The sequence below is a fragment of the Mandrillus leucophaeus genome, unplaced genomic scaffold (genome assembly GCF_000951045.1).
Source record: "Mandrillus leucophaeus isolate KB7577 unplaced genomic scaffold, Mleu.le_1.0 Scaffold290, whole genome shotgun sequence".
Taxonomy (NCBI): Eukaryota; Metazoa; Chordata; class Mammalia; order Primates; family Cercopithecidae; genus Mandrillus; species Mandrillus leucophaeus.
This window is the reverse complement of record NW_012103032.1, coordinates 479,868-495,084: the sequence shown is the minus strand read 5'-3', so window position 1 is coordinate 495,084 and position 15,217 is coordinate 479,868. Positions and strand designations below refer to the sequence as shown.

The 15,217-nt window shown below is 49.8% G+C and overlaps 1 protein-coding gene across 1 annotated transcript in view; it reads left to right on the top strand.

The window, feature by feature from the left end:
* Nucleotides 1-15,217, top strand: part of MPP3 (membrane protein, palmitoylated 3 (MAGUK p55 subfamily member 3)) — a 35,204-nt gene that overhangs the window by 9,219 nt on the left and 10,768 nt on the right. The window contains exons 8-14 of the mRNA XM_011985863.1: nt 2,992-3,066; nt 6,009-6,205; nt 8,965-9,029; nt 10,389-10,409; nt 11,005-11,046; nt 12,708-12,872; nt 12,978-13,058. Of these exons, the coding sequence (XP_011841253.1) occupies nt 2,992-3,066; nt 6,009-6,205; nt 8,965-9,029; nt 10,389-10,409; nt 11,005-11,046; nt 12,708-12,872; nt 12,978-13,058 (646 nt within the window). The remainder of the gene's footprint in view (nt 1-2,991; nt 3,067-6,008; nt 6,206-8,964; nt 9,030-10,388; nt 10,410-11,004; nt 11,047-12,707; nt 12,873-12,977; nt 13,059-15,217) is intronic.

Sequence of the window (15,217 nt, the reverse complement as noted above, 5' to 3'; positions counted from 1 at the left end):
CAGGTTGCAGTGGGCTGTGATTACACCACTACACTCTAGCGTGGGTGACGCAGTGAGACTGTCTCAAAAAAAAAAGAAAAAATTATATATACATATATATTTTATATATATGTAGATATGTATATATATTTTATATATACGTAGATATATATAAAAATAGTCATGGAGTACTTTGGGGTGATTGAGAAAAAGCTCATGCGTTGGTTTAGTCCAAGGACTGTGACAGTTAAGAATATAGCATGGGCTTGGGGGATTACTAACTGGGACAGGGATGACACCCTTCCCCACCATCCCAGGTCTTGTCAAACCACTATTACAAAGAGAGTGTTTGTGCCCCAGATTCATTTGGGTAGAAAGGTTGAGAATCACCGGTGTGTGGAAGAGCTACTAAGCTGGGAGACAAACCTCCTGATATTGGGGGATGTTACCCCCAAAGTCTGGGGGTCACCGTTGCAGAGAATCCTAGACCAGCACTTTGCAAACATTAACGAGTACACGAATTCCCTGAGCATCTTGTTAAAATGCAGACTGATTCAGCAGGTCTGAGCTAGGCTGAAGATTCTGCACGTTTAACCTGCCTCCAGGTGATGCTGATGCAGCCAGGCCAGTGTCCACTTTGAGTAGCAAATAGGGCCCTAATATGCCGAGACATTTGTCATTCAGGCAGAGGCTCATATTGTGTTTACAGTCTTAGTGATGTCTTCACTGGCGCTTTTGTCTTTCCTTGTTAAGACTTAAGGACGCCATTCTAGGAGTATATCTGTAAACCTAGGAAGGTGAAGAGTTAATGATAATTTTAAAGAAGCAGAGGTTATAGCAAAAAGAACACAGGCTTTCTACATCAGAATAACTGTGTTTGAATACTGGCTTCATTATTTCTTAGCAATGTGGCCTTATGCAAGCTGCTTAATCTTCTTGGGTCTCAGGTGCCAATTTGTAAAATGGAGATTTTACTGGGTGATTTGAGCCCTCCATGCCAAGTGAAGTGCCCAGCACTCAGGGGCTTAGTTCGCCCGAGTCCCACCCATCAACTTTAAACCTCGAGTTGGCCCTGCAGTGGGCTCCTCAGGCAGGCCCCTGTGGTGCTTGGAGCTCTGAGTGATTGGTGCTCAGGCTCTCCTCCTGTGCTGATGGTCAGTCCCTGTGTCTCCTAGGCCTGGTCCACGTTGGAGACGAGCTCCGAGAAGTGAACGGGATTGCAGTCCTGCACAAGCGGCCCGACGAGATCAGCCAGATTCTGGTCCGTGCTACGTGCCTGCTAGGGATGTGCTGGGTCTTCAGACACCCAGAGCGGGGCGCTTTCCGGAGCCAAGGCAGATTCTGGCTTAGCCTTGCTGTTGTCCTGAGGAGGTGGCAGGCAAAGTGGCCTTATGGTGTGCCCCTAACGGTGTGCTTGGGGTATGGGGTGGCGGCAGGAGGAGGGGAACTTCCCTTCCATCTGCCTCTCTTAGACCCTCTTCTCAGCACAGCCTTCCTTCCTTCCCCTGGCTCCCTTTCACAAGGTCCCTCCTGGGTCCTGGGTCTTGGGTATGAATCCTGGCTCTGCCTGCTTCCAGCTGTGCAACCTTGGACAAGCCATCAGATCATCTGAGTTTCCATTTCCTTTCCTTTAACGTTGGGATAGGGATTCTTTCTCAACCAATGTGTGGTTATCATTGGGATGCCAACATCTGGAAAAGGGTAAAGCCCTTCAGAAGTGTAAGGGGATTTCAAGGTATTAAATGCTTGGCTGAAAATCTCCGTGGTCCATTCTGGGGAGCTGAAGTCAAAACTGAAATTGTGAAAAGCCCCAATCATAGCTTGGTCCCCTTTATCCTCAGGATTCCTCCCCCAACCTGATACTCTTTGCTAACTTCTGATAGTTTTGGGGGCAGAAACAGGATAAGATCGGAAGAGAGGAGGCCCACTGTTTAAAGCCCTCTCTGGGCTGGGCACAGTGGCTCACACCTGTAATCCCAGCACTTTGGGAGGCTGAGGCAGGTGGATCACCTGAGGTCAGGAGTTCGAGACCAGCCTGGGCAACATGGTGAAACCCCATCTCTACTAAAAATACAAAAAATTAGCTGGGCATGGTTGTGGGCCCCTGTAATCCCAGGTGCTTGGGAGGCTGAGGCAGGAGAATAGCTTGAACCTGGGAGGCAGAGGTTGCAGGCAGTCGAGATCATGCCAGTGCACTCCAATCTGGGCAATGAGAGCAAAACTCTATCTCAAAAAACAAAACAAAACAGAAACCCAACAAAATAAAGCCCCCTCTGTAGAGGATGCAGATTGCAGGCAGGCCCTTCAGTCCTTTTGCCCAAGCTTGCTTTTTTGTGGCTTTGGGTGCCACCTTCCGTGTGCTGCAGAGCAAGGATGTGGGCTGTCTGGGTAGTGGAGAGGCCAGGAGGTGGTCTGTTGGGCCCTGCTGCCCTGGTCCGACAGCGTTCTTCCTTGTTGGGCCCCTGGCATTGGGCTGCAGGGTCTCTGTAGATGAGGGTGAAGGGAGCTCCTGGAAAGCTGGGCATGACCTGAGATTGGGGAGATGGAAGCAAAGAGGGAAATATTAATCAGAGACCAGCCCCAAATCAGTCAGGAGAGAGGCAAAGGAAGCTGAAATGGGTTGTTCAGATGACCCAAGAGGAAAGCAAGGAAGGGAGCCCTCTGGGGCCCTAGTGGTCAGCAGGGATGGAGGATTGGAATTCAACACGTTGGGTTCTCATGGAAAGTCTTCCATCCCTTTGTCTTTTGAAAATACAGTTACCAACCCTCCACTGCTAAATTTGAACTGACTTTAAAATAATAAAAATATAAAAAAATACAAAAAGGTACAATTACTTGGTTACTGAGTTTTGCTTTAGTTCATTCAACCAGGGCACCATCCTAGAAGGGTGGGCCTTGGGAGGCTGCAAGTCTGACTTTCTGAACATCAGTTTTTAGGCCTGAGAAGTAGAAGTTGAGCTCTTGGAGGGTTAGACCTGGTAGGTGAGAAGCTTCTGTTCTGTCTCGTTTCAGGCCCAGTCCCAGGGGTCCATCACCCTAAAAATCATCCCAGCCACCCAGGAGGAAGATCGCTTAAAGGAGAGCAAGGTATGGGGAGGTGGGCCTGCGGTGCCCTCTCTCAGCTTGAGAGATGCAGCTCGCTGGCTGGGGGCTGGATCCAGTCCAGCCTCTTGAAACAGTCATTCGGGAACAGATCATAGATCTGGTCCTAGTAATCTGTGCCCATTGAAGAACTTGAATTCCGTCACAAAGTGATTCATTTGTTTGTACCCTGCCTCTTTCTAAACAGGATTTGACGTGGCTTACTAATAATAAAAGACGAGGTTATTTTAATTGAAATAGAAACTCAGGGCCATGAAGAGGAGGAGAAGGTACCAAGTGTGCTGAATTCTGAACCAATTAAGTAACTGCCATTTGTTTAATTGTTGCTGAGCCTGCCTTATTTGGTCACCTCCTCTGTGCCAGGCACTCTGCCAGATGCTGGAGACAGGGACTCTTGGTAGCTTCAAGGGTTCCTGGTGCAGAAGGGCAGCAAATCTTTCCTTGCTATGTAATAAGTGCTTTGTCAAGATTCTGTACAAAGAGTTACAGTCACCCTTGAGGGTGTCAGAGTGGGGGTGTTGGAACTGAGGCCTGAAGAAGGTAAAGAAGAATGGGACCTTGGCGGGGTCTGCCCATACAGAGGCTCCCTGGCATTCTGGAGAGGAGCACGTTAAGGGCGATGTGGTGGGGCTTTGCGGGGAGGATGGTGGTGGGTTTTGCTGGGGAGGTGGGTTAAGCCTATGTTCTGAATGGCCTCAATGCCTTGTTAAGGGTTTTGGCATAATCCTTGCTTAGTTTGGGGCCTCTTAGAAGCTGCCCCTGAGACAAGGATTTTAATGCAAATGGTTTATTTGGGAAGTGACCCCAGGAAACACCAGTACAGGACTGGGAAAGGGAAGACAGCTGATCTGACCAAGGGTGTGTTACCAAGCAGGTTGCCACTATGGGCAGCTGGAGTTTAGTCCTGCTGGGAACTTGGGGAACTACTTCCTCCCCTGTGGAACACATGCCTCTGTCATCCCACCCAGGGGCCCTGGGAGCTGGGCGATCTGTATACCAACTCCTGCCAGGCTGCACCTGGGGGATTAATTCCTAGCAACTTCTGCCTGCTGGATTAGAGAAGAGCAGGCTCCAGTGGCCAGAGAAAGTAAGTCCTTAGGCAAAGAGATGCAGGTGCTGGCAGCTGGAAGTCAACAGGCTGCACTGAATGGTCCAGCCCTGGGGCATATGGGAAGGCATCCCACAGCCCAAGAGATAGTCCCATAGGTTCTAATAAGCTCTTAAAGGTGTTTTTGTGTGTGTGTGTGTGTTTTTTTTTTTTTTTTTTTTTTTTTTTTTTTTTAAGGATGGGAGTGGTATAGTTATATTTGTGTTTTAGAAAGCTCCCTGAGGCAGCCACAGGGAGAGGGTGGAGTGGGTAGAGGTAGAGGTTGGAGGCAGGGAGGCCTGGTAGAAGGCTCTTGTAAAAGCCCAGGTGAGACATTATTAAGACCTGAACTGTGAGATGGTGGTTGATGAGATAGAGAGGAGGGCATCACTTTGATTTCACAGTACATTTGGATCTGAGTTTCCTGGCAGCCAAGGCAAAAAGGATAGCATAATGAATTACATACTGTTGAGCAGAGAATGGAAGGAAGCATGCCAGTTTTTCAAGATTGATTTCCATACCTGCCTGTCAGTACTTAAAGCATGAAAGAAGAGATGTTACAGCATCTGGCAGAGAGGGAATGTCAGTCGATACTTCGAAGAATGTGGATTTGTAATGGACTATGTCTTCAATGACAGTTTTTTGCAGCAAGTGAAGAAATAATCTTTATGTAACTGTTTCTTATTTGTGCTCTTTGGTTAAATCCCAGGGCATAATATTTCCTGTTACCTGGAGGAAAGTGATTCTTTTTAGGGCAAGCGAATGTGGTCCCCATATGCAACTTTGAGGGTTCTGACTTGAGGAACCCTCTTTGAGGAAGAGAACTTGGTTTTCCTAAAGGACAAAATGAGTAGCCTGTCCCCCAGCCCATCCTTCTTGAATATTTCTTCTTGATCCAGATGCTTGATTTGGGCTGGCCACTTAAGATTACACTCTTCTGAGTGCTTAGGACCCTGGTAATATCTGTGGCTGGTTAAGGGTATCTGTCCCCACAACATATGCCAGAAAGTTCTTACTGTTGTCCGATGGAATCTTTTCTGGTTGGCATATAAAGGAATGCAGTTTGTATCTGTCTGAGGAAGACCCCTGATTCCTTTTTTTTTTTTTTTCTGTTTGCCACTGAAGTGATTGGGCCCTAATGGTCTGAAAATAGAAATAAATAAAATTAATCCATGCCACCAAATTATAGAAGAGAACAAGGAAGTGTGAAAAATGCTGTGTACTCACACCATCTTCTCCAGAGAGGGTGACTCTAGAGTAGAGGGGGGAATTGGGGCTTGGCCGAGTCTATGGCAGATGAGGCAGGATTGAGCTGTAAGAGCTGTGGGTGTCAATTACCCACTGAAAAGTGATGGTGAGGAGTCAGTAACAGTAGTTTTGTTGATATTTGTGTTCTTACCCAAACATCTAGATTACTTATATAACAGATGGCTGCTGCCTTCCGTCAGCTCAGTTGGCGTGTCAAAAATAACACTTGAGTTAGAAATTGTGCTTGCCTTTACTTTTTGTTCCCAGGATTAGTTGTTGCTGTGTGTATGCTAAGAGGCTGTTATGAGGACAGCTGGTCAAGTAAATAAGGAAACATTTAGGTGAGAAAGAGATATTCAGTCATGGAGTCTATTAATTTTCTGATTCTTGATGGAATTCCTGACTCTAGTATCCCAAATGGTTGAAGAACAGTTAAGAACGTATGTGCAGTGTTTCCAAGTAGCTTTCTATTCGAAAGGCCGCTTGGCCCTCCTAAGTGTGGGTGGTCGTTATCATGTGGCCTTTGATGTGGCAATGACCTGTCGGTGCTCACGTGGGGAAGGGCCGCCTCACCAGAGCCCTCCTTGTGCAGGTGTTCATGCGCGCCCTCTTCCACTACAACCCTCGCGAGGACCGGGCCATCCCTTGTCAGGAGGCGGGCCTGCCCTTCCAGCGCAGGCAGGTCCTGGAAGTGGTGAGCCAGGACGACCCCACGTGGTGGCAGGCCAAGCGAGTCGGGGACACCAACCTTCGAGCCGGCCTCATCCCCTCCAAGCGGTTCCAGGAGAGGTGGGTCTGGGGTGTGTCGTGAAGGGCTGGTTCCAAAGTGGCAGAGGTGCAGGTACATGACAGGCCCCCAAGTCTCTGTGTCCTCACAGCCAGAGGGGCCTGCTGAGCGTTGTTTCCCCAAGGTAAGTACCAGTTGCGCTTGTGTTTGGTCTTTTCCCATAACTAGTGGTAATGGCTATTTGAGATTTAAAGGAATCTATTGTGTGTGTGTGTATCTATATATACACACACACACACACAAAATACATGTATATACACAAATATATATACACACACACACTTTTTTTTTTTTTTTTGAGACAGAGTCTCACTCTGTCACCCAGGCTGGAGTGCAGTGGTGAATCTTAGCTCACTGCAACCTCCACCTGCCGGGTTCAAGCGATTCTCCTGCCTCAGTCTCCTGAGTAGCTGAGATTACAGGCGTGCACCACCATGCCTGGCTAATTTTGTATTTTTAATAGAGACGGTTTTGCCATGTTGGCCAGGCTGGTCTCAAACTCCTGGCCTCAAGTGATCCACCTGCCTTGACCTGCCAAAGTGCTGGAATTACAGGCATGAACCCCTGGGCCCAGCCTAAGTTAATGTATATTTTATAATGCATGCTTAGAGAATGCTGAGAAATAAAATATAAAAATACAGAAGAGAGGCTGGGCATGGTGGTGGCTCACGCCTGTAATCCCAGCAATTTGGGAAGCCGAGGCAGAAGGTTCCCTTGGGCCCAGGAGTTCGAGACCAGCCTAGGCAACATGGTAAGACCTTGTCTCTCTCTAAACAAAAAATAAAAACTTAACTGGGCATGGTGGCACACACCTGTAGTCTCAGCTCCTTGGGAGGCTGGGGTAGGAGCATTGCTTGAGCCCAAGAAAGTCAAGGCTGCAGTGAGCTGTTACCACACCACTGCACTCCAGCCTGAGTAACAGGGTGAGACCCTGACTCAAAAAAAAAAAAAAATACAGAAGAGGAAGACTATGAAAGAAAATTCCCCACGTCTCACCCCTATCTAAACAGCAGTTTATTTCCTTACTATGCTTTTTATGTGAGTGTTGCATACAGAATTTGGGGTCTTGCCTTTTTTTTTTTTCTTTTTAACATTTTTGGCATGAGTATTTTCCATATTATAGCATCGTTTTTGTGGTGTGATTTTAGTGGCTATATACTAACTCATCAGGAGCTGTGCCATTCATTCCTAGGCGGCAGGTGCTTAGGATGAATTGAGCTGGCCTTGTGCTGAGCATCTTGCAGGCTGCTGTGAACCTGGGGTTTCTGCCCTGGAGGAGCTTATAGTTCGGTGGAAAAGTCAGACACTCTTCAAACAAACAGTTTATGTAAATGTGATGGGTGCAAGGGAGGAGGACATGGTGCTCTGTGAGTTCATATTAGGAGGCTGCGTCCTCATCCAGGAATGCAGGGAAGGCTTCTCGGAGGAACTAGCTAAGTGATTTCACTGCTTTCCTGTGGCTGCACTTTTATTAGGTTGTTCCCAATTCTTCACTGTTAAAAGGCTTCAGTATACTTACCTTGCACATAGACTGTTCCTCATATTTCAAATTATTTCTTTAGACTTCCAAGAAGTTCAGTCTTGGGTCAGAGGGTGGCAGTTGTGACTTCCTCTGTGGGTTGTGGCCCTCACATCTTTTGGTGTGTGGACTGTGGTAAGGACAGAACCTCAGGGTTCACCCATTTCAGTGGCCCTCAAGGTGTGGCCCCCTGGCCGGGGGCTTCAGCATCACCTGGGAACTTGTTAGAAATGCAAATCCGTGGGTCCCACCCAGAAACCCCACATTCTAACAAATGTTCCAGCTGATTCTGAGGTGCCAAAGTCTGAGAACGAAGCTCTGTCCCCTCGGGAACCCCAGACCCATCTCCATTTTAGGGTTCACAGGTCTTGGCAACATCTTACCAGAGGATGTGGGGGAGGGCTCTTCAGCTGCAATTTTTTTTTTTTTTTTTTTTTTTTTGGGGACATAGTTTCACTCTATCCCCTTGGCTGGAGTGCAGTGGCGCGATCTCAGGTCACTGCAACCTCCGCCTCCCGGGTTCAAGTGATTCTCCTTCCTCAGCCTCCCGAGGAGCTGGGATTACAGACGTGCACCATCATGCCCAGCTACTTTTTGTATTTTTTCACCATGTTGGCCAGGCTGGTCTTGAACTCCTGACCTCAAGTGATCCTGCCACCTCGGCTTCCCAAAGTACTGGGATTACAGGTGTGAGCCGCCACACCCATCCCTTCGGCTGCATTTCAATGTGGGAATCTGGACACCTCTGAGAGCCTCACCTCTCCACTGACAGCCACATTGGACAGTCTGCCCAGGCTGAGCCTTCCACTGAGGGGAGGGTGTGAAATTAGGGTCACTTCTGTCCTCAGCCTCTCTTGGGAGTCATTCTGCTATTTCCCAGCTCCCTCAGAGATGGGGAGGCTGGAGAGTAGAGAAGGGGCCGCCTCTCCTTGGAAATTGGCCATAGGGGAGTAATGACCAGCTGAGGATCGTACACTGGGCTGGATCCCTGTGTGGCCATCTTGAGCTGGATGAGCTATTTCTGGACTTAGAGACTCAGTTTCTTCCTCCTGACGAACCAGTGAGCCCTGTGAAAGTGTTCCCTTCGTTGGAACTTAGTGCAAAGCAGGAGGCCCTCAGAGTGTCCAGTGTGTGCCCACCTGTGGGATCCAGGCCTTGGTTTCCCAAGTTTTCCAGAAAGTTCCTTTCAAATGATTCTCTGGCCCAGCTCACGGGCCCACCCATTCCCTTGTGTCCCTACAGACGACTAAGCTACCGGAGAGCCGCGGGCACCCTGCCGAGCCCCCAGAGCCTCAAGAAGCCCCCCTGTGAGTAGATTGTCAGGGATGGCACTCCGGGGAGGGCCCGGGGTTAGGATGAGGAAGGATTCAGGCTGGGAAGAAGCAGGCAGTGGGCTGGAGGGGGCATCAGGGGCTTATCTGAGCTCATGGACTCCAGAGGAAGGAGGGGGTGGGAAGTAGGAGGTGGCTGGAGTCACTGGAGAGGAACTTGTATATTTGGAGTCCATAGATGATGCTGGGGGATATATTAACAACTTTCCCAAAATGATGTGCAGACGTGTGTGTGTGTTCACGCGCGTATGCATGTGCGTGTGAGGATCTACAGCTTTCGTTAGATTCCCAAGGGCTCTCTGACCCTGAAAATGGAAGAAGCAGTGGTGTTGGAAGGGAATGGAGAAGGCCGTGTGTGACCCGGTGCCTCTGGTAGGGCTGCCAGACTGCCAGACTGGGCAAATACAAATAAAGGATGCCCAGTTGAAGCTTGAATTTCAGATAGATGACAGATTGGTTTATAGCATAAGTATGTTTTTATTTAGTTTTTATTATAGTAGAAGTATGTCCTGTGCAATATTTGGGACATACTTACACTGAGAAGTTACTTGTTGTTTATTTGAAATTCAAGTTTAAGTGGGTGTCCTGCACTTTATCTGGCAACTCTACACCGTGTAGCCCTTTACACTTTAGAAAACACGTCCACCTACTTCTTGGAACGCTATGAAGTCAGTAGAGTCAGGTATCTTTTCTAAGCTGGGAATATGTAGGGTCACAAGGTGAAGTGAGCAGAGGTGGGGTCACATTTTCTGAAGGCCTGTGATCAGAGCCCCAGGGTAGGGCCCCGTGTAGAGAGGAAGCTTTTCCAGGGCATGGTCTCACCGGTACTAGAGGGCAGACTTGTAACCGAGTGAGTGGCCTGAGCAGGTGCCAGGTGACCAGAACACAGATGGCCTGCGGCTCTGCTCCACCCCGCTCCACCCTCAGGCATCTGCGTTTTCCAGGGCCAGACTCCAACCCCAGAAAAGAGAGAGTGGGTCCTATTCCCACTACAGGATCCTGGAGTAAGCTGCTCCCTGGGCCCGTGACAATGGCCACTTTTCCAGACTTGCTGTCAGGTTAGAAGGGCCACTGAGTGCAGTGGCCTTGAGGCTGCTGCGCCACTGACGAGCTGGCTTTCTCTGGGCTGCTAATGAGACACACACAAGAAGACTAATTAGAGCAGGTCTTGGGGTTTAATAATGTACCACAGCTCAGATCACAGGTTCACTGGAGGAAAGGGAGAGAGGCCAGATGGCGGGCTCCTTAGGCACCCGGGCCATGGCTGCCCTCAGCCGCAGGGTCCCCGCTTCCCTCCACTAATGCTGTTCCATCTGTCTTTTGTGCAAACCGCAGATGATCAGCCTTGTGACAAAGGTAGGCCCAGTATCTGTCCGCTGTGCACAGGCGCGGCCCCTTTTCCATGGAACGTTTGGGGCCTGAGGGACTCGTGTTCTTTCCCCATGTGGGTAGCTGTGCCCCTCCCGCTGTCTGCACACCTCTTCCTGCTCTGCCAGCCAGACTGGGCTGTTTCTTGAGGCAGGCAGAGTTGGTGGGGACAGGGTTCAAGGCCTTGGGGCCCTTCCCTGCCCTCCTGACATGCGGGGCCCAGCCTTTCCAGGACTCAGCTGTGCTGTGATGGGGCTGGGTAGGAGACAAGGGGTGGGAGGGCAGGGCAGGCAGGAGTGAATCCCTCCTTATTCACGCTGCTCACACTCAGGAACTGGGGAGGCCTGCTGGCCTAGAATCCCCCTCAGGGCCTGGAAAGGCTGTTAGGGGCCTAAGCATGGAGAACTGAGCAAAACAGAAGACCTTGCTTTCTTGGGGTATCCAGGACATGGGATTTCCCCTGAGCTCCCCATGAGACACCATCCCAGGGGGCTCTTCCTGCCCGGCCATCCAGGGGCTGGGTCCCCTGGGCCAGATGTGTCTGGCGGGACTCACTGGCTTCCTTCCCTCTTTTGCTTCCCAGAGGCCTGTGACTGTGAGGGCTACCTCAAAGGGCAGTATGTGGGTAAGTAGCTCCCCCTGACACCCACATGCACAACCTGCCCCACCCCAGGCTCCAGAGGCTGGGAGAGGTCAAAGCAGGGTGACGTGAGCCCCAGGAGTCCTTCTGGAGCAGCAGAGCCTGTGGGACCCCCGTCTCTCCTCAGTTCTCTCAGCCTGAGCAGGAGCTGAGCCTGCCCAGGCATTGAGTCCCCACCCAGCTTTTACCCAGCCATGGGGCACATGCCCTGGCGGGAAAGGTACACACACCCCTACATTAATACCAATTCTATTATCACCATCATCGCAATTGGAGTTTATTCAACGTTAACACCACCACCACACAGTGAGGGGTGTTTACCGCTCTCCAGAGCCCCTTTTCACTTCTTTTACTTTCGTCAGTTTTTTCAAACGTCTTAGAGATAGGCAAAAAGTTTTTTTTGTTTTTTGGTTATTTTTTAGAGACAGGACCTTGCTCTGTCACTCACGCTGGAGTACAGTAGTGACATTGCAGCTTGCAGCAGCCTCAACATCCTAGACTCAAACAATCCTCCCACCTCAGCCTCCTGAGTAGCTGGGACTGCAGGCACCTGACACCATGCCTAGCTGATTAAAGATATTTTTTTTTGTAGAGGTGGGGTCTCGCTGTGTTACCCAAGCTGGTTTCAAGCTCCTAGCTTCAAGCAGTCCTTCTTTCCAAAAAGTTTTTAAACTTTTTTTTAAATTATTTTTTGAGAAATGGTCTTGCTGTGTTACCCACACTGGAGTGCAGTGGTGTGATGACAAATCACTGCAGCCTCAGCCTCCCAGGCTCAAGCGATCCTTCCATCTCAGCCTCCCTAGTAGCTGGGACTACAGGTGCATGCCACTACACCTGGCTAATTTTTGTAGAGACAGGGTTTCACCATGTTGCCCAGCTAGTCGTGAAGCCCTGGGATCAAGTGATCTACCTGCCTCGGCCTCCCAAAGTGCTGGGATACAGGCATGAGCCACTGCACCCAGCCCCTTAGCTTTTATTTTGAAGTAATTTCAAACTTACTGGAAAGGTGTAAGAATTATATAAAGAACTCCCATGTACTCCACAGCCAGATTCACCAGTTGTTACTCCTTTGCCATGTTTGCTCAATTTCCTTTCCCACATCTCTGCATTTTTTTTCCTGAGTCATATGAGACTTAGTTGTAGACATCATGTCCCTTTCCCACTAAATCTCTCAGCATGTATTTCCCAAGGTCAAGGACTTCCTCAGGGCAATGATCAAATTCTGAGAATTTAAAATGCATCCAAATCTATTATACGCTGTTATTTAAATGTTATCAGTTGTCCACATCATGTCCTTTATGGCATTTTCCCTTGGTCCAGGATCCGATCTAGGACCACACATGGTATTTGTAGATTCATGTCCTAATTTCACAGATAAGGAAATTGAGGCTCAGAGAGATGAAGGGACTTGTCCAAAGTCAGTCACATGTCAAGTAAAACAGTGACCTTGAGCCCTAGTTTGTGAATGCAGGGTCACCCTTTCATCTTACCATTGTGTTTCCCGAACAACCTCTTTCAGTAGCAGGAGGAGGTTGGGAGAGGTCAGTGGGACTCAGTCCCATCTCCAGGTCTGGCCAGGTGGAAAAAGTCTCTTCTGGGAGATTCTGAGACAAATGCCATGGTGTCCCTCTGCCCCTCCTTCCAAGCTGGTCTTCGGAGGAGTTTCCGGCTGGGCTGTAGGGAGAGACTGGGTGGCTCCCAGGAAGGGAAGATGTCCTCCGGAGCTGAGTCTCCAGAGCTGCTGACTTACGAGGAGGTGGCCAGGTACCAACACCAGCCCGGAGAGCGGCCCCGCCTGGTGGTTCTGATCGGTAGGTGCCATCCTGGGTTTCCAGGAAGTGATCTGGTTTCCTCCCTGGAGCAGGTGGGGAGGGAGCTCAGCAGGGACCCTGGTCAGCCTTCCTCTTGTTTCCCAGGGTCTCTGGGAGCCCGACTGCACGAGCTGAAGCAAAAGGTGGTGGCCGAGAACCCACAGCACTTTGGTGTCGCTGTTCCACGTAAGAGGGCCCATGTGGGGGTGTGTGTGTGTCTGCACACACACAAATACTTCATGGGGACTTAACTTACCAGATTCATCCAAATCCTTACTTTGGGTTTAAAGGATCACCAGGTACTGCCTGCTATTGGCAAATTATGGGACAAAGGCCTGATGGGAAGAAATCCACTCTCAGTGGTCCTCTGAGACCCTCTGAGGCAGAAGCTGGAGGACCACTTGCGTGGTTCCTGCCTAGGGTGGGAGGTGAGTCCAGAGCACATTGTAGGCAAAGTGGCAGCCTCAACCTGACACCAAAGGGCCTCCACAGTAGGGGGCATTCCTCCTCATCACAGTGAATTTTGACTCCGATGGCCCCTGCCCTCTGCTCGGATGAGAGGGCAGGTCAGAGAAGCCATAGAACCCTGTGAGTGGTATTTCTTGGCACTCCCTCATAGGCAGATTCCAGTTTGTCGGGGTGGCTGGGTACATTCCTAGGTGATGCCTCCCCTGCCAATTCCTGGGGCTTGCTGCTGCTAGGGGCACCCTGGATGTCAAGCTCCAGTGGGCAGAGGATCCTGGTTCTGAATGTGATAAGGAGGATGAGGAGGAGGAGAATGAAGGTGCCAGGTAATATGCCAAGAGCTTTTATGTGCAGTCCCCTGGGTCAGCCCTCCCAGTACCCCTGAGAAGAGAGATTATCATCATCTTGTATGGCAGAGGAAGACAGTGAGGGTCAGAGAGGTTAACTAACCTGTCCAGTGTCACACAGTTGGTAAGTGGTGGAACCAAGATTCAAACCCAGGCAGCCTGCCCCAGTCATGTTCTTAATGAGGGTGCACAATGGCCTCTCACCTGCTGCCTGCCACTTCGTGCTCTTGGCTGCCCCTTTCCTTTCTGGGACTCACTCTCAGTCCCCCTGGCCTCAGAGGGATGCAGTATGAATGCCTGGTGGCTACTGAGAGGGGTGCTGTGGCGGTGGTAGTGGGGCCTCCTCAGAGTGTTCTGGGGCAGAGCAGCCACGAAGCCTTACTTTGATCACACTGCTCTCCCTGGGCCCAGCACCTAGTCTGTGGGTTGTCAGAGCTGTCTTCCAGAGCCCAGTCTGAAGTGGCAGGGGTGTGGGGGAGGTGGTGGCACTGGGGAGGCCATTCTGGCAGGACAGCTGTGATGAACCTGGAGGGCTTCAGGGAGCCACAGCCTTCCAAGTTTCAGGGGAACTGAAACAGGACATGCAGAGGTTGCTAACACACTGATTGTTCTGAACCCCCTGGATCCATCCGCTGGGGAAGAGGTACCTGGATGGTCAGGCCCACCTGCTTCTAGGCACTCCACAGATAGGAGACTTTCCTCCTTGGTTTTAGAAACTGGAGGAGTCAAGGAAGCCTTCCCAGAGGCAGTGACTTTTATGCTGGGTTTTGAAGTGTAAATAGGAGTTTTCCAGGCAGAAGAGAAAGGAATAGTTTTCTGTACTGAGGAAACAACATGTGTGAAGGGACAGAGCAGTGCTAGGGACTGGGGAGATTAGTGTGGATGATGTGCTGGAAAATGGAGCTGAGAGGTTGGGCAGATCATGCAGGTCTCATATATTCAGGTAGGGTGTTTAGAATGTAATGCATAGATAAATAAAAGTTTTTAAGCGGGGGGATGACGTGGTTGGAAAAGTGACCCTAGCAGCTCTACCGGAGGTTGGACTAAGATGCCACAGATAGAACACAGGGCATCCCCTGGATGGTTCCCATGGGCCAGAAGACACAGCGCCCCAAGATCCCATTTTATCTTTTGGAAAATGCCGTGTGTGTGGCTTTGTGTGTGCCCTTGTTCTGTGGAAGACCTGATTTTCCTCAGAAGTGTGCATCCCAATTCTGTTATGGAAATCAATGAGAAAACACCATGTGTTTTAACATTTTTGTTTGAGAGCCAGCCTTGCTGAAACACATCCAATCCATATAGGGACGGTCTGTCTTCCTGTCTCCTTCTGGAGATGAGAACTAATTGACTAAAGAATTAAAAGCATACATCAGGGTCAAATGTATATGTGGCTCCTTTGCTCTCAAAAAAGAAAAAACATTGAAGAATTAAAAGTTAGGACCTAGGGGTCTCTTAAGTGATTCTTCAAAAGCCACAGCATCTACTGGGCACAGTGGCTCACGCCTATAATCCCAGCACTTTGGGAGGCCGAGG